General features: G+C 41.7%; 1 protein-coding gene across 8 annotated transcripts; it reads left to right on the top strand.

The window, feature by feature from the left end:
- The first annotated feature begins 933 nt into the window (after nt 1-933).
- Nucleotides 934-25,015, top strand: pphln1 (periphilin 1). Of its 8 annotated transcripts, none has more exons than XM_074626244.1 (12): nt 934-1,026; nt 1,946-2,009; nt 3,100-3,164; nt 3,576-3,797; nt 6,397-6,461; nt 8,354-8,470; nt 8,655-8,827; nt 9,693-9,779; nt 11,406-11,441; nt 12,251-12,306; nt 17,688-17,828; nt 24,035-25,015. In XM_074626244.1, coding segments are annotated over exons 2-12 (1,239 nt in total). In that variant the 5' UTR covers nt 934-1,026; nt 1,946-2,008; the 3' UTR covers nt 24,311-25,015. The 8 variants fall into 8 exon arrangements, with proteins under 8 accessions (XP_074482345.1, XP_074482343.1, XP_074482347.1 ...); XM_074626242.1 differs by having other exon boundaries at nt 8,655-8,833; XM_074626243.1 differs by having other exon boundaries at nt 1,008-1,076; nt 8,655-8,833.
- Nucleotides 25,016-25,217: the final 202 nt, after the last annotated feature.

Genomic DNA, 25,217 nt, shown 5'->3' with positions numbered 1-25,217 from the left:
CACTGTCTTGACCTATTATTAGTATGTGTGTGCATATATCATTTAAATTATTCAATTTAATTATGCTAAACCTTATAATTTCCAGAATATTGAATTTTACATGCTGTTTCGTTTCCGACTGTCACTCATCTTGTCTGCTATTCGCGCACCACACTCCTCTCTCTCTTTCTCTCCTCCTCTCCCTCCTGCTCTGTACCTGTAGACCGTCAGCGCCCCTCCCTGCTTGATGGTATGATCCTTGTCTGTCATCACCTGATTGGTCGCACGGATGTCAATAACACAACGTCAGTCAAAGTAATGGTACGTGTCCACAGGTTCCGTGCTTTCCACGCTCCCCATTCATTGTCTATGTAAGCAGCCGCGTAATGCATTCTGGTAGCGTGGCGTCGCGATCCGAGAAACGGAGCGTCACGACGCCCGCTCCTCATTTGCATAAAGCTGAGGTCTAGTCTACTTTATGCAAATCACGGGCGTCCGACATGACTCGCCGCTTCTCGAAACTCCCGAGAATCTTTAAAATAAACGTTGTCAATCCAAAATAAAGACATATTCAGAAACTGCGTGGCTTATTTCTCGCCTCAAATGTTCTCAGAAACACATTTCGGTGAACTATTTTCGTGAAATAAGAGAAGAAGGTTTCCAAACAAGCCTCCATACTGTTTCAGGTTTGAAAGCTTAGAGCAGCAGCCCCACGGAGGGAAAGTGTTCGTCCAATCAGGTGGGGACAGCCTTGTGTCTAGACAACCCACCAAGCGTCCAATGTTGGGAAGTGTCGCGTCCCCTCGCGATAAAAAACGTCCCTGTGGACACGTACCAACAGTCAGTGCATGGAGTGCCCGTGGTGCGGAGAAGATCGTCCTATCATTCTGCCTTGAATTAATTAAAGAAAAAAGAAGAAAAAGAAAAGAGTCGGCTCTTATCGTTCACTTAAAAGAGCCGGCTCTTTTAGCCGGTTCGTTCACGACTGACACATCACTATTCTCCATGTAGCTAGCTACCAGGAAAGGCTAGGCTAACTAGAGGAAGGTGAGATTGTTTTGCTTAATTTGAGAGGAATAAAGGAGCTTTTCTGTGAGGTATTTAACACGTGTTCATCCAGAAGATTCAATAGTTTACCCGCACATATGTGTTGTGTCTGTATTGGTTGTTTAACTTGATCTGAGATGAAATAAAAACGTGATATATGGAGGCTATAGCTAGTTATTAGCAATGCTAGCTGTGGGTTGTACGTGGAGTTACAGTAGATATCAGTACAATCACCCACACAGGACATGTTGCACTGACTTCCGGGTGGGTGATATGAAGCTAGAGCTGTGTTTAATATGTTGTGTTGTTGGTTAAATGGTCATTCATCCATTAGGTCAGTATGTTCTGCAGAAAGTAGCTCACATGGCCAAGCAGCAGTGCTCCCTATCTTAAGATCAGATAAGAGATTCCTTTCTTAGTCCCACAGTGGGGACATTAGCAGTTTACAGCAGCAAAGGGGATAGTGCAAAAAAACAAGCTGCATCAGCTAACACTGTAAAAAAGAGCTAAACAAAGTGCAACAAAACATGAACCATTGAAATAGAAGGAAGTATAAGAATAGGAGCAGTATATACAGTATTGACAATAAACAGACTATTAACAAAATTGCACAAGTGGAAAATGATATTGCACAGTGAGAATGAATGAGAGATTCCACCTGAAACTATCAGGTTATTGTCAGTGTTTTGGTGTGTAAGTGGTCTACTGGGAGCTGTGCTGGTTGTGGAGTCTGACAGTTGCAGGAAGGACAGCTGTATGTTGCATGTTTTTTTAAATGACTGAAAAAAAAGATGCATCTCTCTCTTTTTCTTTCTTTTATAGGCTGAATTATGAAGATTCTTTCCTAAACAGTTGCATGAAAGCTTATACCAAGTGTACAGTCTTGACACTGTTTTAAAAAGAAATAATCTTTTTACAGATTGGTGTTGAAGACCATAGTTTCTCTCCATCACCCCGATTCCCAGAGGTCCTTGAGTCCGAAAGTAAGTTAGAGATTAACCCTTGCATTTAACACTTGTTTTACACAGAGACGACAACAAGAGAAATGCCACTACTGCCTAAATAATATAAGATAAGATATACTTTTATTGTCCTCGTCCTCCGTCCAACTGCAGTTACAAACACTAAATTAAAACAGCATCAACAACAATACTGAACGATTCCACACAAGACAGGGAAACAGTTTCACAGAAACAGATGTTTCAACACATAACACCGTCCATGTACATAATGGCACGTACTATCTCACACACCATGGCAGGTAATGCACCCAGGTAGTGCACTGCACCGTCTGCCGTCTTGCCCATATTGCACAGACAATAGCCCAATATCACACAGATGCAACATATTGCACTGTCCCTGTTTAACATATTGCATTGACAACTTATATTGCACCGTCCTTATGATAGCTTTATGTTACGAGTTGTGGAGAAGTTTAATAGACATCGGCAAGAATGTTTGTAACTGTTCAATCTGCACCGTGGGACTCTATATCTCTTGCCGGAAGGTAAAAGTTGGTACCCCTGATGTAAGATGTGAGTTGGGTCTGACAAAATGTTCTGTGCCTGTCTGATGACAGACTGCTCATAAAGCATCTGGAGGTATAGGGTGGTTTTTGACCCCCATAATCTTCATGGCAGTCTGCACCAGGCGAGAAATCTGTGACCTCAACTGCACGGTCAGGTTACCGTACCAGGCCGCAATGCCATATCTTATTATACTAGATAGAGCTAAAATTAAAAAAAACAGGATCTTATAGCACATGCAAAAGCATTTTATATATTGTAAAAGTGTTTTTGCAAGAGCTGTGTTAAGTGTAGCAGCATGCACCGGACTGAGGCCCAAACCAAAAATGCTTTCACATGAACAAAGTCCTGTCCAGTCCCCTGTTTATAGACTATCATTCTATTGTTATTGCATAGTGATACTGTCTTTTTTACATGAATATTGCTGCCCTAAAAGAAGTAGACTTGAACAAACACACCGTCAATGAATACAGAAACGAGTTTGCATTATTTATTTTGTGGAACCACCCTTGCACGACTGTACATACTCACTGTTTGCCTTTCGCAGTGACGTACAGGAGAGACAGGACTATACGAGAAGTGTATGATGACCGGTTTATAAATGAGAGGCAGGTGAGTGTGTACAAAGTGACTTCGCAGTCTTTTCTTCTCTTGATGACCTTGTTGTATCCCATTCAAAGTATGCAAATAGACTTGTCTATTGTCCAAGCAGCCAGTATACATAGTTTGGTGAAGGAGGGCTAAAATATGGCAGACCACTTCTTTTAATAGCATATTTCTACTATAACAACTAAAGATAAATGTCATGTTTTTCTGATGTGGTTGTGATCAAATATGCTACGGCTTTCCTTAGAGATTTAATTCTACATCAGGTGAAGAAGTCCTTAGTCAGGTTTGGAGTAATTTCAGCAGACAGACATCTTCAAGCAGAAATGTACAAAATAGGATTCCCCCAACAACATTTTTTTTAAAAAACAAATTTAACTGCAAATGTAAAATCCTAAAATGTGCCCATCCTGGTAGGGTCAGTACCCACGGGGAGGCGGGGGAGCGGAGAGGAGGGGCCCCTTCAACAGACCAGAGGAAGACTACAATCGCGGCGGGTACGAATACGAAGGAGGTCCACGCTTTTTCCCGAATGGAGGAGGCCCACGAAATTATCACGAAGATCAGAGGGGCTACCACGGTGGTGACAACGTTCAACATTTCCCCGCTGAACGCAGAACTGGTCCACCTTCAAGGAGGGTGAGAACATAAATGTCATGCAACTAACATTGTTTTATACACATGAACCAATTAGATAAATTGTAGTAAAAATGTGCGCAGCGGAGATAAAATAATATATATATTACGAACTTCAGAGACTGCCTCAACTCTGAAGAAAAGTCACAATCAAAAAAATTAGTTACTTACTTCAATTTTTATAGAGCACATTTAAAAACAACAGAATATACAGCGGGTAAAATAAGTATTGAACACGTCACCATTTTTCTCAGTAAATATATTTCCAAAGGCGCTATTGACATGAAATTTTCACCGGATGTTGGTAACAACCCAAGTAATCTATACATACAAAGAAACCAAAACAAATATGTTCAGAAATTAAGTTATGTGTAATAATGTGAAATGACACAAGGAAAAAGTATTGAACACATGAGGAAAGGGAGGTGCAAAAAGGCATGGAAAGCCGAGACAACAGCTGAAATCTATCAGTAATTAGAAAGCAATCCAACCCCTTGTCAGTGCAAATTAATTTCAACTGGTTCAGTCCCAACTGATGGCCTATGAAAAGGTGTCTCATGACCAAGGTGTCACACAAGAATCACTCATGATGGATAAAAGAAAAGAGCTCTCTCAAGACCTTGGCAACCTTATTGTTGCAAAACATACTGATGACATTGGTTACAGGCACATTTCTAAACTTCTGAATGTTCCAGTGAGCACTGTTGGGGCCATAATCCGGAAGTGGAAAGAACATCATTTCACCATAAACTGGCCACGACCAGGTGCTCCTCGCAAGATTTCTGACAGAGGAGTAAAAGAATTATCAGAAGAGTTGTCCAAGAGCCAAGGACCACTTGTGGAGAGCTTCAGAAAGACCTGGAATTAGCAGGAACAATCGTTTCAAAGAAATCAATAAGTAATGCACTCAACCGCCATGGCCTGTATGCACGCTCACCACGCAAGACTCCATTGCTGAAGAAAAAGCATGTTGAAGCTCGTTTAAAGTTTGCTGCACAACATTTGGACAAGCCTGTGAAATACTGGGAGAATATAGTCTGGTCAGATGAGAGCAAAATTGAACTCTTTGGATGCCATAATACACACCATGTTTGGAGGACAAATGGCACTGCACATCACCCTAAAAACACCATACCAACAGTGAAGTTTGGAGGTGGGAACGTCATGGTGTGGGGCTGCTTTTCAGCATACGGTACTGGCAAACTTCACATAATTGAAGGAAGGATGAATGGGAAAATGTACCGAGACATTCTTGATAAAAAATCTGCTGCCATCTACCAGGATGATGAAGATGAAACGAGGGTGGACATTTCAGCAAGACAATGATCCCAAACGCACAGCCAAGGAAGCTCTCAATTGGTTTCAGAGAAAGAAAATAAAGCTGCTAGAATGGCCCAGCCAATCACCTGACTTGAATCCAATTGAAAATCTATGGAAAGAACTGAAGATCAGAGTTCATAGAAGAGGCCCACGGAACCTTCAAGATCTGAAGACTGTTTGTGTGGAAGAACGGGCCAAAATCACACCTGAGCAATGCATACGACTAGTTTCTCCATACAGGAGGCGTCTTGAAGGTGTCATTACCAACAAAGGCTTTTGTACAAAGTATTAAATAAATATCAGTATGCGTGTTCAATACTTTTTCCCTGTGTCATTTCACATTATTACACATAACTTAGTTTCTGAACTTATTTGTTTTGGTTTCTTTGTATGTATAGATTACTTGGGTTGTTACCAACATCTGGTGAACATTTCATGTCAATAGCACCTTTGGAAATATATTTACTGAGAAAAATGGTGACGTGTTCAATACTTATTTTACCCGCTGTATAAGAAATGATAAAACATAGTCCAAACATATGCGGCAAAAACATGAATACAACCAGAACAATGAGAGTCAACTACATATAACAAACAGGAGGGCAAAACAAGCTTGTTAAACAAGCAAAATAAGAAGTAGATAAAATAAATAGAAGCACGTAGAGTTGCAAACGAGTTGTTCTATCACAGCAAAATTATTTCAGAATTGAATACGGGCCAAAAAGTTTGTTTTGAAAGTCAGAAATATTAGCAGCTGCCACTTTACACTCTGATATCAGACTGACTGACTGTCATTGTTGATATCAATTTACACCAAGGGTCTTAAACATGCTGTATGCTAATCATACTTGGCCAGCAGAGGGCGCTATAGTTGAGGATTCACGTTTAAATATTTTCCAGCCTTCCCTTTTTGCAGTAGTTTTTTGTTTTTCTTTATAGCCGACTGACTAACTTGGTGACATTTCTTCGAGAAACATTCTACTTAAAATGATGCATCCATATTTAGTCATCATATTTATGAGTTTAAATGTCATGAATCCATGTAATACTATTACATAAACTGCAGGAGGGGAAATTCTATATGTATGGAAGTGAAAATGCACATTTTAAAAACCAAAACTTGTTACATTGTTTGTAGTTTTAGACTGATTATTCATAACAAAGTCCCATAACATCTGTATTTAAGGACATGATCAAATCATTTGAAGAAAAATGCCAGCAAAGCATGCCAGCTTCCATGGATTTGATCTTTTTTTTTTTTTACATTTTGTTTATTGTATAGGAGGAATATCCTTACAGAGGAGGACCCAGGGAAGACCAACACACAGGGCGGCCGATGGAGTTCGGGTAAATTGCAGCTAATATTTCTCATCCAAAAAGATGAATCTTGTCTACCAAGTCGTACTTCACATGTAACAGCACTCATTGGAATTGGATGTTATCATTATGGACAGCAGGGGACAGTCTTTTTCTATGAACTTGTGTTGTGGAAAAAGTCCTCTGTGTTTAATTCCTCTAGTTATGCCCAGAAGGGGAATTCTGCAGGAGTAGGCCTCCGTTTTCAGTATGTGTTTGTTTACTGTACATAGCAGCAATTCTAAATCATGGTCTGTCAGACCCATACTGGACTTTCTCATCCTGTTCACATTTCTGACGCTCTCAGTGCTCACCTGGTTCCACACTTTTGTAGGTTAGACCTGAACATTCTCCTGTATTTCGGCTACAGATTGGGTTGCAAAAATCTCGGCCACTGACCTAACAGGTTCACAATATTCACTCAAAACCCTTTTGCTCTGGTTCCACTCTGGCATTTCGGTAAAAGTATGTTAAAGTTTGTCGATGGGCAAAGCCAGGGCGAGATGACCACAGATGACATTATCAAACACAGTCATTGTTTTACCTGCTTGTGTTGTTGGTCATCTAAGATTTGCAGCTTAATACTATATACAACAGTGTTGACTAAACATACAAATGTCAAGCAAATTAAGGGTGAAACTGACCAAAAGGCTTTAATTTGTTTTCTATATTAAAATGGTCAGAAACTTCCAACTATTGATTTGATTTTTGAAGAATAGCATCATTTTGTAAATATGATTTTTAAAAAAAAAAAAATGTATAGGTGTGCTGGAGGAGTATAGGAAAACACTAAAACTGGTGCATTTGCATGTTGGGAAACGCTCTTTCCTTCTCGGTTACTGAGAACGTTGATCAGGTTTTCAGGGCACACCTGTGTTGTCTGACGAGTGCCAAAGCTAATGATATGTTTGAGTTTAATATTTGACAGGCGATTGAATTGACGTAGGATTGCTGGATGAAACAACAAAGAGGTGAAATATGATAACAACCTTGCATGACACGAGATGCTCTGCGGTTTTTGTTATAGCGTCATGCGATAAATTCAATAATTTCAGCATAAATCCCTTCGATAGTATCAACACTGACAGACAGATTTGATTGATTATTGAAGATATATGAAGATTCACCACTAAGCAGGCAGACAGGGAAATGAAGGCTTTCCCTCCAAACGAACATTTTGAGTTGTGAAAGGGCACTGAGGTCAGTTCCGGTCTGTTGATTGGAGGGTTTTGGTTTTAGGTAGAGGTCAGAGGTCAGTTGAGACGGGGTGGGGAGTTAGGAAAAGGGGCACAGAGCTGCCGGGTGCTGGGAGTTACAAGGCATACGGGGTAAAAAGTCAGTTTTGCACAATGCATTTGTGCATGTTTGTTTTTTCCATTCAAGAAGGTTTTGTTATTGGGAAGCATAAACTAAAAACACACATAAAAAAAACTGATATACTGCATAATCTTCTCGTGCATATTTCGACCTTCTGGAAGATCTGTTGCTCTGTTTGCAATCGCAACAAGTATCACCTTTCTATTATTCGTTCTCATGCATTAGCATTAATGATAATTGAGAAAAAAGATCCTCTAGATCTAAGCCAGGCTAAAGTCATAACCATGCTTGGTTAGTGAGAGTTGCTTGCCTCTCAAGATTCTTTCTCTATGACATTTGTTTTGCATATGAAAGAAGTGTGTGCTACTAAATCTTGACCAGGGATAAGGGTTCACACATCCTAGTGAGGCAAGTCATACCCTGAATACATAATCCTGACAGCACTGGTATTTCAAGATTGTTAGTATGAAGATAGAAAATAAACCAATTGGTATTTGTTGCCATGTTGTGCAGTAATATATATCTGCAACTGACCATGCATTCGTGTGTGTATTTATTCTCCTCAGCGCCCGTGCACCGCCTCCTCATAATGTGCGAAACCAGAGCATCTACCCAGCGCCCAGATCGCTCCCAGAGAGCGGTGACGACACACTAGTTCAAGCCATCCTCAACCTGGACAGAGGGTACGAGGGGTTAACTGTAATTATTGAATACACCTAGTGGTCAGAATAAAAAAAAAAAACCTGCATGTGTTTAGGCCTCATTGCTAGATGGCAGTGTTGTGCTATGTTGGCACAAAACAAAAACAGTACTTTGGATCATGGGACTAATTTTTAACAACGACAGCTCCTCTCTGCTTTCCTCCAGGGAGGACAGAGACCACTACAGGAGAAAGACGGCCCCGTTCCCTCCGCTCAGAGAGCGCTCCCCCGTGCGCCGCGACGTGGCCCGCTCCCCCCACAGCCGCTCCGGCTCCAGCGTCAGCAGCAGAGGCTACTCACCAGACAGAGCCAAGAGCCTGCCGTTTCCCTCACAGCAAGGCAAGAGTATGTAGAACCCCTTAGAGCAGGGGTGCACACACTTTTTCAGCATGCGAGCTACTTATAAAATGACCAAGTCAAAATGATCTACCTACTATAAAAATGCAAAACATATATTCATTTATAAATATATTGAGTATTCTTTATATGTACAATATATGTTGGTGTACCTTGCATAACTGCATGAACCCATATTGTACAATATAACTCTGTACATTTTGTCATTACCTTACTCTGATGACTTGCACTGAATGGAATCAGCCAGGGATGCATAGTCCGGACAGTAGCTGCTGATAGCCAGCCTCAAGCACACTTCCAAATGATCATCAGTCAAGGTGGAACGGTATTTGGACTTAATAATCTTCATGTGGGAAAAGGCTGACTCGCATAAATAAGTGGAGCCGAATAATGCAGTCAAGGAGGTAGCACATTTCCTCATGTTGAGGTACTTTTCCTCTGTGAGTAAGTTCCAGAACTTTTTTTTTTAATGCCATGCGATCTACCCACACTACCTTTGCGATCGACCGGTAGATCGCGATCGACGTATTGGGCACCCCTGCCTTAGAGTTTCCCCTCCCTCCCCTGATGCAGCTCTTTTAAAAAAAAAACCAACCTTTGTGTCCATCCTGGCACAAGAACTGACAACACTAAGCAAGAAGAAGAAGCAGAACATGCATAGTCACCGCCTCCAGATGTGACTTAATCATGACTAATTCATTGGCCGATGCCATATAGAAAAGATCAGTTAGGCCTTGCTTTACAGAACAAGTTTTAAATTCAATACAATCTCCCCCAAAATGTGCATTCATTGTCAACACCTTTCTATTATTTCCCTGACTGATAATCTGGCTGATTGGCTTTTCAGGTGTGGACGGTCCAGAGGGTCATGCAGGTGTTTCTGAGCACCTGTGGGGGGCGCTCTTTCCTCAACAGAGTGGACATGAAACGTTGGGTCTGTACAGTACATCAGCCATGTGTGAAACAAGCTCGGACTTGGGTGACAAGAGGCTGATTTGTCTCCTCGCATCCTTGTCATGTCAGAAATATGTTAGAAGGTCGTGGCTTTCTATGCTCCAAAGATATCTGCCACTGAGTCTTGAGAAGGATGCAAGGACGGAGGACGGCATGAATTGAAATCAAGTTTAAACCTACAGAATATAATAAAATGTATATATTACAACCTCATCAGAATAATTAGACACTGAAACTCTTTCACCCAGGTCTGAAGTAATGCATTATGAATTCTGTTTCTTCATTAGTACATAGCAGTGACTTTGCTGTAATGGGTCGGGTTCCTTTCTACTACCCGTTGTAGACGTACGTTAGCACTTTCCTACACTGATCTGTAAAAGGTATGCCATTTGATTTTCTAGGTCTGGAGACAAAGTTTTAAAAGTAATTGTACAGATGAAATGAGCATCACGCTGTCAGCTCTCTGGGTATAGCACTTTTGATGAGGATAGTGTAGGAACAGTAGACTTTACTGTCCATATCAAAGCTTTATGACACTCTACAGGCACTGGGACATGCAGCTAAAACGCTAACTAAGACAGTAGTCTCTTTTAATGCCTGTTTGCATCTCAGATTTACATTAGGGCTGTCAAAGTTAAGGTGATGATAACACGTTAACGCCAATTAATTTTAACGGCACTCATTTCTTTAACGCATTAAAGCAATCGATCTTTAGGAGGTTGTAGCGGGCTCAGTTTTAAACTGAACCAAAGGAGGTTAAATAACGCTCCAAACTTGCGCTCATTTTTGGCTAGGAAAAACTGGCATGGCCATTTTCAAAGGGGTCCCTTGACCTCTGACCTCAAGATATGTGAATGAAAATGGGTTCTATGGGTACCCACGAGTCTCCCCTTTACAGACACGCCCACTTTATGATAATCACATGCAGTTTGGGGCAAGTCATAGTCAAGTCAGCACACTGACACACTGAGCTGTGAGGGTTTCTGGACAATATTTGTCATTGTTTTGTGTGGTTAGTTGATTTCCAATAATAAATATAAACATACATTTGCATAAATCAAGCATATTTGCCCACTCCCATGTTGATAAAAGTATTAAATACTTGACAAATCTCCCTTTTAAGGTACATTTTGAACAGTTAAAAAATTTAATTAATTTTAGATTAACCACGATTAACTATGGACAATCATGCGACTAAATATTTGTCAGTCATAAATCTTTGATTAAGTGGACTATAAAGTGCTAGTGTAGCCTTTGTTTTCTGCATGTTGATTCCTGAGTCTGAGCTCCCTGTTTCCACTAGTAGTACAGTGTTATATAGATCAGCTACCATCTTCAGTGCTGGCCATCTCTCCGTTAAATTCCCATGTTGATTGGTGCTTTTGACTCATGAAATGAGCTCAGAGGACCTTTTAGAATGACCTTGAATGACAAGTGGTCATCATGCTTATGTGGCAAAATACTGTTGCTACATATGGTTTGAAATGCATGACCGTAGCCTCTCGAAAGGAAAGCATCAGGGCAGTGAGTGTGCTTGCTGTAAGATAAGAAGGCCTCGTTGTTATACGTACACAGCCAGTGACCTTACGGTTTGGTCTTCCTACAGGGTATGAAGAGACTTATTCTCAGAGCAAGATGACCGGTAAGTACAGTTCAGTCTAGTTGTTGTAGACAGGATTGAAAAGCTGCATCACACTGTACACGGTGTAGTTGTCCGTACCATTTCTTTCAGCTGATTTATTTCAAAACAAATCGATGACTGCGAGATGAAATTACATGCAGCGGATTTGTTTCGGAAACATACAAAGGTTACACTCGTTAAACTTAACCTATTCCCAGTCTGGGTAACCCGAGAGACACATAATGTGTCCAGCAGCCGGCCTTCCTCCCCGCTCTGTCTGCCACTTTGTCAGGCCTCATAAAGATGCCACCAGGTCGTGTGTGGACGAGGAAGGAAAAGGGTATAGGGTGTCTGATGGATATTCCTGAAGCCAACGCTTCCATATCGGGGTGTTTTTGTTTCATAGCGAGGTCCTCGGAGTTCACGTTGGTTGGTAGAGTTGATTGGTCGGCTACGAAGCCTTTGGAATGGACTGTTAGGAAAAGTTGGTAGAAGAACAAATGGAAAGTGAGAGAGGAGGTGGTGTCCAATCGATGAGTTGGGGATTGATTTTGGAGTTTTGGGGGCACGATTATGAACCATCTATTTCTTGATTGTTCTAGCCTAGGTACCTGTCCGGGATCCTGGAACCACCTGATTACCATAAACACCTACTACCTCCCTTACTTTCCAGATGTACTAATTGTCCTTTTTCCATTGAGTTTCTGCTTCTCGCTGTTTTCCTCCTTTCACTAGTTTATAATTTTTTCTTTCCACATCTTTTTTTCTCATGTTATTTTGTCCCTCACTCAAGTCTCAAACTGTTTTTGTCCCTTTTCTCATTTCTCCAGACAAAATTCCTGGCCTGTCAAGAGAAGGCTCCCCACACAGTGCGACCTCAAACAAGGTACCAAACTGCAATCCGTTTGTGCTTAAAGAGGACCTATTATGTTTTTGTGCTTGTTCCATTTCCTTTAGCGTGTTATATATTTTTTTTGTGCAGTTACAAAGCCCAAAACTCCACGCCAAAGGGAGTTACTCTCCTCCGACAGAAACAATGCTCCTGAACGGCCAGGAACGCCTTGCTTGTACCGCCTTTTCTTCCGTAACGTGGTGATGTCACCAAGTAACACATTTCCATAATACCTGCCTAATGGCTAGTTTGGCACGCCCTCAAACAAAGCTAGTTAGAGCGGAGCCGGAAGAGTTTGGTTCAGTAGACCAATCAAAAAAGAGTGGGCCAGCTGACCAATCAGAGCAAACTAGGCTGTTCGGGAGGCGGGGCAGGAGCTCAAACAGAGCGTTTCAGACAGAGGGTGAAAAGAGGTGCTGCAGCACAGCCGGTATGAGAGAAGTAAAGTGTTTTTTTGAACATTAAAGTATATAAACATGTTCTAGTAGAAACCCAAAACACGAGTATGCACCTGAAAATTAGCGAAATAGGTCCTCTTTAAAGTTGACTCGAACGAACGAGAACATAACACAAGCCTTTTTCTTCTTTCCGAAAATATAAGCTTTTTTGTCTTTTATTATAAATGTTGTATTTATTATATATCGCGGACTCCGCCCGTTGTCACTGTACAGCAGGATGCATCTGGAACATCTTAAATTCCATCCTTCTAATAAGTGTTTAGTCCCACTGAAGTATGTTAATGGGTTTTAAAGTGGCCCTCACGCAGAGCATAAAAGCCATCGGGGCCTGTGCTTTGTTTACCTGCGCTGTAAGCAGACTTCAATCACTAGAACTTGTAATGGTGTAGGGAGAAGGGCTCAAGTGTCGACGAAAGTACGAGCCGTGCTTCCTTAAAGTGCTCTTGTTTTTAAAAAAAGAAAAAAATACTTTTTACTGTTTTGAGTAAGCGTTCAGTGTAGATTTCTTGTTTTGCCGATATCATCCATCTCTAACTAAGCAGAGGGGTGTAAATAGAATCAGATGTGATTTAGGCGCAATGCGTCTGGCTGTGGCCACCCAGAAGTGAAGAGGCTAACTCGGGCAGTAGCCCAAAGTCACAGCTTTATCATCGGGATCTTAGCAGCAACGCAGCCAGGAGAAGTCCCCGTGAAACTCTTTGGGGTGTGTTTAGACCGTTTTACAATGAACAATCGTTTCCTTTTTTTCTGTTGAAGAGTATGACTGACTGTGTTTGGTAGCTGTAACTGTCTGGTAGATGCAGCAGGTCGGTGGTGTTGTGCTTGTGAGAAATTGATGTGTGACACAGGGGTCACAGGGGAAGCTTTGATGACCGATCGACCACCACATTCCACGTCATATGGGATGGATTTCGATCGATAAAATAAAATGAAGGCACACTAAACAACTTTAAACCCTTTCTTCTCATCTCCACTGCTCCTGTATTTACTGGCAAACAGCTTGACATTTTTCATGATGTGCAAATATTCTCTTTGATCAAAAAGCCTATAAAACTGCATCTGCTTTAATGTCCAAGCAGGCTTTTTATTTTTATTTATCTCATTAGCAGCCTTTAGATGTTTTTTCCAAACACACTAGAGGTCATTTAAATGTTGCCATTTTTTAAAATATTTTCACTGGATCATCCTTTTCGAGTGGCACAGTGGGCCCTTTGATATATATATATCCACGCACTTGCTTTATACTCCAGAAATTACAAGATACGACATCCTTATGTGCATTTTGTTGTTAGAACCACCCACCACCACCCAATCATCTGCTGGGATGAAAGTTTTACTTTAAGTGCCCCACCCCTCCACACACACACACACACATACACACTGCTGCCCTTTTTGCTGTGTTTGATCTAGCCTGTGGTGCATTGTGTTTTTTTTTTCTGTTCTGGGGGGGCACAAACCCGTAACCTTGGCCAACATGAAAGGCCCAAGCTGCGTGCCCCCAGTAAAGCTTGCACTTATGGCCCCGGCCCGCCGCCTGCTGTGGGGATTCAACAAACACACACGCAGGCTCTCCGCAGGCTCTCTGGAGCCATCCCAGACAACAAGAGAGGGGGTCTAAAGAGCACCTCCGGCTCTGGCTGCGAGCCACGGTGGCGTTAGTGGGCGGAGAGCATGCCCTGTAACTGGAAAGGTCACCAGTAAGGTTTCATCCCAGTTCCTGTCATTACAGTATGATAACATTTTACAGACCAACATAATTGCTGAGATCTGGTGAAGCAAACGAGGCAACGAAATGCAAACGGTCACACAGGTTATAAATTTGTTGTAATTTCAGAAGGACGTCTGCAGTTATTGTGATATTTTTAGCCATGTTGGCGATATCAGTTTATTCATGGTTCCCTAAGGATGCATCCTAATCATTTGATGCTCCCTTGACTATTCCTATAGTGCCACCATGAGGTTTCCTGTAAGAAAATATCGATACACACGAGTATCGCGATATTATGTTGTGCGATAAATAAAAAATAAATAAAAATCCGATAGCCGTCGTTGTAGCAAGCTCAAGTTTTAAAGGTCCCATATTGTAAAAAGTAATATTTTCGTGTCTTTTATATTATAAAGCAGGATTAAGTGCTTTATAAATATTGTTAAACTATCAAAACGCTCAATATACGGAGAAACACACACAGCCTGTATTTAGAAATTGTGCATTTGAAACAAGCCGTTAGGATTTCTGTCCATTTGTGATGTCACAAATATATACAATATTTAGACCATTACACGGTTTTAAACATAAACATTCTAAATGTGTCCCAGTTTATTTCCTGTTGCAGTGTATGTATATAACATCAGCTGACAGGAAGTAAACATGGACCCAAGCTGTTGCCTAGCAACGCAATTCCGTTGCAATTCCGTTGAAATGCGCCAAAACGGAGCGTTTCAGACAGAGGGTAAATACATGTATATTCAGGCAGACAGTATGAGGAAAATAAAGTTTTTTTTGAACATTACAGCATGTAAACATGTTCTAATAGAAACACAAAATACAAGTATGAACCTGAAAATGAGCACGATATGGGACCTTTAAAGCTAGTGAAGTTACTAGCATCATATGAAAATAAAAAAAAAACTTAAGGAATCCATTGATACCAACCATGTCATACTAGCTTGTCGTGAAGGAGGCTTAATAAATAACGCTTTTGGCGAGGAAAAACTGTCATGGTCATTTTCAAAGGGGTCTCTTGACCTCTGACCTCACGATATGTGACTGAAAATGGGTTCTATGGGTACCCACGAGTCTCCCCTTTAAAGATATGCCCACTTCATGCTAATCCCATGCAGTTTTTTACATGCAGTATAAATGTGTTATTTTTGCATATTCTAAAATGGTGTATTTCTGGTGTGTTCTTTATACTATGACCTAAAATTAAATATGATGGAAAACCCAATATATTGAATCGTTACCCCGGTAACATGATACATATCGTATCGTCAGATTCTTGCCAATACACAACCCTAGTTCAGAGTGAAAATGTCTCTAACTATTGGCTAACTACCATTACATTTGGTCCAGATATTCTTGTTTCCATGAAGGTACAGGCCTATGATTATGGCCAACAAGCTCATGAACATTTATTTGATAGTTGTCTGTTGGAGAGATGGTCCCATTCTCTTCTACGTCGTCTCTGTATGTTTTTTTGAACATCATTGCAAGATGACGAACCTTAAAAATGCGGTTTGGTTCTGAGGCTGTGATCATAAAACATTTATCTTTCCACGAATGTGCATGGCAGGTCACCAGTGGGAGTAAGAAAAAACACACTGACTTTAAAGGTCGGTTCATGGTTCACCAGACCAAGCAAGCACTTAAGGTACTTAAGGTCTAATAACCTTTTTTAAATCCATTTTTATTATTATATTGAAAAGAGATTACCCATACCTCCCGGCTAATGGTATTTCATTTGAGTCCAGTTTGCACAAACTATATCTGCCAAGCTTTATATTGATGGTGGAGCATCTCTTCCAGGTTGGGCTATGCCCAGCGAGTTGAAGTGAAACATCCAGACAGGGATGTATTTTTCACTGAGGCTAAAGAGGCTGACAAGATGCACCGTCGTACACACTGGACGCCTCCCAAGCATCGCTTCAGGGAGAGATTTGGACGGAGGAGTAATCGGGATGATGCTTTATGAGTTGTGCTTTTTTTATTTTAGACCACACTCTGCTTTGTGATGTACCATCCCCTGCGATTTCTATCCTCATCTATCTAGAGATTTAACCTGACTTAGTGAGTGGCCCGTTTCCCCTTAATGTATGAGTGGACTTTAGTCATGGCTGGGCAGTTTCTGCTCCCTGGCCTTCAGACTCTTAATAGCATCAGGAAATGAGCAAGAGAAATTGAGCAGCGATCCAAGCTGGCCTCATTTTTCTCCCCTTTTTGCTCTTTCTTTTGGCTTTAACAGTAATACTTGTGGGTAGTAGAGTTTCCAGTCTATCCATTAGATGGCTCATCACGGCTCGTCTGGCCAGATTTCCTATTAAGATATAAAAACAGCTGAAATATCAAATTCTACCATTTACATAGAAAAGTAAGTGCAATGTTTAAGTAATGAGAACAATGTACAATATGCTGTAATTCCTATGAAACCCTAAGGCTACATCCACACCGATACCTTTACGTTTTAAAAACGCCTAACTTTTCTACGTTTAATGCCTAGCGTCCACACTACTCCGGCGTTTTACAACCCCTAAAACGGAGACGTTTGAAAACGCTGCAGACGCCGTTTTAGTTTGAAAAACTCCGGGGTTGCGTTGTGAGCTGGACGGGCAGAAATGGAGACCTTTTGAAAAACGAATATGTAGACACCCACGTTCGTGTAACTAAGCAACTAACCACAGAGGAGACAAAATCTGCTTCCTGTTTACGCTGGCACGATGTAGCCTAATTTTTGGACTAGTTACAGATGTAATTAGAAATCCACAGCACCCAACGTCTACATATACTCTAGCTCTTCAGCTTCAGGAGCTACTGTATATCTAAGCTTCATGCTTTGGTGCGCCTCATCAAGCACATCTTTGCTGTAAAGTTAAACAGTCAGTAGGTCAGGTCATGGCGTTGCGCCAGCACCGATTATATGTGATTGGGCGCTAAAAGTTGCTGACCTACATCCTTTCACATCCTTTCCCATTCTATATATCATTTCTGTCATGTTGGCAGTAGTAGTAGGCTTCTTAAAAATTTATTTCTATTATTATTGTTGTATAATTGTCACTTCTGTAGTTATCCGCCATACATTTTCATGATTTAAAAACCTTTCATTTCTCTCCTGCTGTGACCGTTAAAGCTCACTGTTCTGAGTCTTCTCTAAGAGCAGTGGCTCACCCCGTTTCTCTCCTCTACCTTTTTTTTTTTTTTAGGAAGAGAACCTTCCTCCAGAAGCAGAAAGAGAGGAGCCACCGGTGGCTCCGGTCGTGGAGGAGAGTCAAAAGCCGCCCACAGACAACTTTCAAGAGCGACGAGCCCTGGCCATCGCAGCCAAAGCTCAGGAGATAGAGAAGGTACCCGTCCAACTCCCAATTTACATTTTAGCCGAGCGTTTAACTGGAAGGAGTTTAAAATGAGTCGGCGAGTAGTAGCCTAGTTCAGTGTTGAAATAACACATTTTGCAGCCAACATAACTTGTTTTTAGACTTCTATGTATACTCACCATGAGCTGATACCGTATCTAGAATTCTTTATTGGTATTCATGTAGCATTTGTAAAGGAAACATATATAAAAGGGAACATTTTGTGCCAGTGGCTCTCAGTTGCCCCTTTTTGGAAAATAGCTGCCTTTCCAATCCTCTCACAAGTTTGTAATTTGTAGAACTTTTCTATAAATGTCAACTTGGTGCATGCATGATTTGTACTGTACCATTGGCAAAGGATCCCATCCATATGGTGGCCTTGACTCACACATGGATTATTTTTTACTGGATAGGCATTACTGGAACAGCCACCTATTATGCTCCTAACGAGGCAGGAAATTGACTTTTTCTGTCCACCAGTCACAGTGGTGGGTACATCCCTAAAAACTCACCAGCCAGATATCACTTTTTGGAGCAGAGTGATGGTTAATTATCTGGCAAAGTAGCCGGTTGCCAAATGTATCACCCATTTCCCTGGTGGCTCTTGTTAATCTCCCATCTTGACTGGCATAACAGCTCATTATACCCTCTACCAGCGCAATATCCTGCATGGACTCAAACATCACAACTCTCCCACAGTGTTTGACTCATCTTTACATATGCAAACAGGCCCACACACGGGGGGCGGGGGGGGTTTGGATAATGTGCATTGTACAGGAGCCCATAAACGAAAGCAGAAACACAAATAAAGCTCAGGCATGGTATAGATTTGTGCGTACAATAAATCGAGAGCTTAACGGAGCTAAAAAACCACCCCAGGCTCGAGGTCCCAGCTCTGCTCGGTTATCTAATGAAGGCCATTCCTGCACCGGCGAGCACTACCGCTGCTTTACTGGGACCATTAAACCCGAGCCAGCTCTGCCCTGGAGCACACACTGCTGCGCTCTCACATTGAGCTGCGCCACAGAGCCCAAAGGCTGTTATAACACTGTTGCTGACGCTGCAGCTCCTGGCCTGTTTTATAGCCTGTCTCTTTCTCCCCCACCCCCATCTGTGTCTCCTCACGTTTATCGAGCTCTATTGTGTGAGGTTGATTTCACGTTTTCAGGTTGCCTTTCGAAACATGCCTGTTCAGAACGGGCCGGATGCCTGGCCTGTGGTGTTGCTGCTTGCAGCTTTATCGAAAACCGCTCATACAAATAACTTGACACTGTGCTTCCTCGGGTCCTGAGTGATACACTTGCCATGACATTTGCGTCACACACCCAAGTCCCGGCTTCTCACGGTACGAAACACCGGTGAAATACACTCTGTTTCACAGGAAAAAACACACCCAGGTCACTGTTACTCGCGTTCAGAAACACTAGTGAAATACACTTTGTGAAGGTAATTTCCAAATAGGTGTGTTGGTCGCTTGCTTTGACATAACAATATATATAATGTAAAGTAGAGCATGGAGGTATTTTGATGATGGTAACATTATTAGTGTTATAAGTTAATATCAAGTCTGACACCGGGGAAATACACTTGCCGTGACAGTTAGGTCACACACCTAAGTCACGGCTTCTCACGGTCAGAAACACCGGTGAAATACACTCTTGTTCAAGGGGAAAAAACACCCAGGTCGCTGTTACTTGCGGTCAGAAACATCTGTGAAATACACTTTGTGGAAGCAATTTCCAAATGGGTGTATTGGTCGCTTGCTTTGACATAACAATATATATAATGTAAAGTAGAGCATGGATTTAATTAGCGGAGGTATTTTCCTGCTGGTAACGTTATTAACGTTTATAAGTTGATATCAAGTCTGACACTGTGGAAAAAATACACTTGCCATGACAGTTGCGTCACACACCTAAGTCACTGCTTCTCAGGGTCAGAAACACCGGTGAAATACACTCTGGTTCACATGAAAAAACACACCTAGGTCGCTGTTACTTGCGGTCAGAAACATCTGTGAAATGCACTTTGTGGAGGCAATTTCCAAATAGGTGTGTTGGTCGCTTGAAGTACACTCTGGTTCGATTCTGCTCGTGTTGATTCCAGGGAAGTGAAGAAGAAAAATTGTAAAGTGAGTCAATGAGCCGCAGACATTTGGAACGATTGCGTGTCCAAATTGCACCAAATTCAACACTGCATGTCCTTGGGGGGTCCCCAGCAATACACCAGCCAAGATAGATAAACATAGATTTCATACAGTAAGTATTTTGGAAAATGATTACCAAGACCCATGTCAAGAATAACCTCTAGGTGTTTGTCGTATTTCCATAGTCAGTATAACTCATGCCCCCCTTGCTGTAATCTTCAAATGAAATTAAGGTCTTGAAAGAGTAGATTAAAATGAGAATCCAGAGGGAACCGTGTTTTCCATTTGTCACAGGGATATGAAGTTTCAGCTTTTCTTTCCAGGATTTCTGATTCTTTGGAATTGTCTGTAAGAAACGGATGATTATCAGCTTTTTTTTTTTTTTCTTCTTCCTCCTCCCGTCCCTTTCTTTGGCTTTTGTGATATCCAGAACCAATTGCATGAAGGTTGTCTCTGTGTCATGAGAGGCTGGCTTGTTTAGTCGTGATTGTGAGTTGAGTCAATTCTGTCACACACAACCAGGTTAGAAATCAAAGTTGCAGCATCTTTCCTTACTCCATCGAGGAATAAAAGGAAAGCTGAATGGGGGATGGAGAGAACCAGTCCCGAAGGTCTGTCTTGTTTGTTTGTTGGTAATCAAAACCTTTAGAGAATTGCCTTCACATGATGGTTGGTTACCTGCCAAAGTGGCCGCTGGAAAATCTATACAGTAAGCACTTGCCTGGTGGCTGGTATTAATTTCCCAGCATGCCCAGAACACACTGCTAAACGCTCTTAAAAGTTGGACTTTCTTTTTCGGTCTGAAACAACAAAGTCGCAGCAGTGTTTATGTCGCAGTAGCCGCTCTGTGTTTAGCCACTCATCAGCTACATGTTTGGCTTTCTGCGCCCCGATCTGGTCTAGCCATCTCCTCTGTACACACGAACACACACAAACACACTCCAGTCCGGTAGCTCCTCGCTAACCGTCTCTCTCTACACATTTTTTTGCCACAGATCACACAAGCTGAACTTTTCCATCATCGGGCCCGACGCCGTGCTGGGCCGCACTATACCAGCGCCTCACTGTGTGTTTGTGTAGCTAAGTGAAATTGGTCCGCTGAAATTCAACCTGAACCCCCGTTTCTCGTTGTCAGAGTTGACTTTGGCCGCAGTACAGACTAACTGGTTAGAGTGAGTGACAAGGCATGAGAGGCAATAAAGGGTATTATGTTTTTACTCCTCGCAGTCCAGGCTGTGATACAAAGGGAGTTTTATTTCATTTGTTTGAGGAATATATTTGGCTACAAGACGGAAAGCCAGACAGTTCCAGCTATTTTTTTTTTAGCTATAAAGATGGCAGAACTGGACCGAGGGCCTTGACTCTTTCACTCTCGTTCTTCTCTGAAGCCAGCCAGGCTCACACGCTCACTAACCTCTTAAAAAAAAAAGATTCTTTAAACTTAATTTTCTACAGAGACAGTTCTGGAGCGACCCCACCCGAAGTTAAGAGCTGGCCTTTTTTTTTTTCCTTCCTGATTGGATAACAAGGGAGGGAGTTCAGGAAGTGCGTTTTAAAATACAGGAAGTTCGTTTTCAGCACATTGTTATCTAGGAACGACTTTCCCCCTGTATTCACAGAAGTTGTTGTCAGCGCACTTGATTGGATACTTCCTTGCGAAAGGTTGATAAATAAATTCGCTGTCATCAGTTAGATGTTGAATGAGACGATAAGAAATTAAAAAGGACAATGAGTTGTTACTAAATTCAGCTCGGGGCTATCACGGGTTTGCTTTTCGTACGGATTTGTTAGTCTGACTGTTGTGTAACATCTTCCACTTGATCATGAGGAATGTACACGAGCTATAGAAACGCCCAGAGTGTGTTCGATGTGTACGTGAGCACTCTTTCCTGAAGCTGTTTGTGTCCTTATGTTCCTGTAAATGAATGTATCCTATTGTTAGATTCAGCTCGCCCTATGAGGGAGAAATGATAAACTACTAGTGTACATCAAGAGGGAGGTCATTAAGATCACGGTTGCATAAAGGCAGAGACGCTGGTCTCATTCCTTCACCAGAAATCATCTTCACTAAAGTCTCATGGTTGATAATATCAGGAGGACAATACAGTTCTGAACCATATGATTTGGCCATAGCTTCAGTCAGTGGAAATACTTTTTTGTTTAATGCAGCTTTTGGAAAGTTGCCATCTGTTTTGGGCGAGTACATAAATTCTGTTTGACAGCAGATCTTTATTTTGCCATGCTCTCTGTTCCAGGGACATTGTGAAATGCTATAAATAAAGCCAGTGCCCCGCAGCACAGAAGCAACCGTTGGCATCCGGTTAACGACTGAAACTCACCCCGGCCTGGCCTAATTTAACATGCACATGTGTAAACAAGCAGATCCGCGCACAACCCTCGTCATTGGAAGCGCCCTATCGGCGGGGTTAATTCGCTTCCACGTCAGAACTGACGGCATACGAGAGACACAGAGAGACTGATTAGAGAAAGAAATAGTGGCGGGACGGATGGAAACACACAAAGAGAGGAGAGAAATTGAGGTGTTTGAGTGTCTCCGAGGTGCGTCAGTGTGGACTTTGTGACCTTTTGTGTGGCCAATTTGTAGAGAAACAGAGCGTCATGCTGTCCAATTAGAAAAGGTCCCCATGTGTGTATTTGTTATTTATTTATTAATTGGAAAATGTTAAGCCTTTTATTAGATAGCGATCGTGGAGGGAGGGCAGGAAACGAGGGAGAGAGATGCAACAAAGGACCAGATGTGTGTGAATACATCCACAGCACGTCTGGAGCTTTTACTTCTCCTAGAAAATGGAAACTGACGTACAAAATATTACCATCAGTTTAGGTGACTGATATTTCCCCCTCTGGAATTTCATTGTCAGCTCATGATGAGCTGGTAAAAATATCTGTTTTGGGTATTTTGCAAATCGAACCACTTTTACGTGGAAGCAGTTGGCTCCCTCCGTTGTTTAACGAGACATTCGAGGCTCGGTGTGAAATAGCAGCTCCCCATCACCTCTTTCCTCACTGTCCCTCTGACACCTGTTGTAAGCCTGCGAGACACCACTAAAGAGGGGTTTTATTACTCCTCGGGCCACCCTGTCCTATATAAAGGGCCCTTATTAAACTTGAGAGGAGAAGTGTTTATCTTTTGACACTACATGATGTGTGTTGACACCAGAATGATCAGCTCAGGGCTCAATGACACTGGAATATTTACACCTAGGCGCCAGGTTAAGCAGGAAGGAAACGACTCTCCGTCTCCTCAATTAAGACTCTTATAGGTTTTGACCTCTGCCTCTTGACACTTTCAGTCTTAAAACCTGCATACACATGGATGTAAATGTGTTTACTGAAAGAGTAAAGTCTTGTTTGTCTATTTTTTAGGGCTGTCAAAGTTAACGCGATAATAATGCAAATTCTTTTAATGCCACTAACTTCTTTAAGTTATCAATACAATCGATATTTTGGAAGGTGGAGCGGGCTCAGTTTTTGAAATAAGGCATGCTTATAAAGGGGTTTTTAATGCAAATTCTTTTTAACGCCACTAATTTCTTTAACGCATTAATACAATGTGATTTTTAGGTTGTAGCGGGCTCAGTTTTAAAGCTAGCGTGAAGATACTAAAACCTAAGGAATCCATTGGTACCAACCATGTCATACTAGCTTGTCGCGAAGGAGGCTAAATAACGCTCCAAACTTGCGCTAAATTTTGGCGAGGAAAAACTGGCATGGCCATTTTCAAAGGGGTCCCTTGACCTCTGACCTCCAGGTATGTGAATGAACATGGGTTCTATGGGTACCCACGAGTCTCCCCTTTACAGACATGCCCACTCTATGATAATCACATGCCGTTTGGGGCAAGTCATAGTCAAGTCAGCACACTGACACACTGACAGCTGTTGTTGCCTGTTGGGCTGCAGTTTGCCATGTTGTGATTTGAGCATATTTTTTTTATGCTAAATGCAATTAATCGTGATTAAATATTTTTAATTTGTGCACATCAAGCCCCTATGCTTTTTTAAAAAATCATATTTCTGTCCACTTCCAGGTCTACCGGCAGGACTGCGAGACATTTGGCATGGTTGTAAAGATGCTGGTGGCTAAAGACCCCAACCTGGAGAAGCAGCTGCAGGTTCCCCTCAGGGAAAACCTCGGGGAGATCCGCGAGCGTTGCCTGGAGGACCTCAAACACTTCATCACCGAGCTGGACGAGGTCATCCGGCAGCCAGAACCTTCGGTCTGTGACTCGACCACCCCGCCGTCGACGGCTCTGACGGCTCATAAACTTTCAAAGACAGGAGCCAATCACAGCTCGTCTTACTGACACATTGACACACATAGGATTTGATTGCTGATGGATATCGCCAATACAATTTTGGATTGCTGGACTTGAGCCGATTCTGCAGCACAGCAACCCTGAAGAACAACTCCACATTGGGGAGGATGCAAGTGTTGCATTGTATGTGTGGATGAACAGTGTTAGTGTTGAACAGACCTTTTTGTACCTTCAATTTATCTGTTAAATTTTGTTAATTATAAGATATTCTAAGTTGTTTCACGGTCAAAAAAACACATTTTCTCTGTTAAAATGTGTCACCTCACATGGATACGGTTAACATGGGTTTTGTTATTTAAACAATTTTGATGAAAATATGTTTTGAATTGAGTCAGTCATGCAGCATGATCACACTTTTCTAAAAGAAAAGCCAGATAAGACAATGTTTTGTTTCGTAGTATTTTCAGTCATGTACATTTTTTTTATTTCGTAGCAGTCAGATGTACGACTTGGTGCTGCTAAAAATTACAGTTCTCCATTCTTGTATAAATTTATACTGTCTTGAAATGCCAGTTTGGTTACTTTTTCATTGTGTTGTCTCGTTTTGCTTTTCAAACTTTATGTTTTTCTTCTTCCTCACAGAAAAAACCTGCACAAGGCTTCATTATTTTTGATGACATTTGAGACACAAAGCTTTGCACAAACTGAGGTGTCTCTGAAGGGTTGTAGTAAACATGATTTTCTGTTAACTTTGTTTTGTTTGGCTGTGATCTATTAACACAAGTTACATAAACATCCCGCTGACATCGTAGACAATCGAAGATAGTATAAGGATCAGTTTACTGGCATGATTAAGCTCCATTTTAGCCTCCTTACTTGCCTCACTTTGAAATTCCAATGCATTCATTTCTTAAAATTTAAAATGCATGCTGGCAAATGGTTTCCAACTTCCATA

Source organism: Sebastes fasciatus, chromosome 23, assembly GCF_043250625.1.
Source record: "Sebastes fasciatus isolate fSebFas1 chromosome 23, fSebFas1.pri, whole genome shotgun sequence".
Classification (NCBI taxonomy): Eukaryota; Metazoa; Chordata; class Actinopteri; order Perciformes; family Sebastidae; genus Sebastes; species Sebastes fasciatus.
Note: the sequence above shows the minus strand (reverse complement) of the source record. Positions and strands in the feature narration are given on the sequence as shown.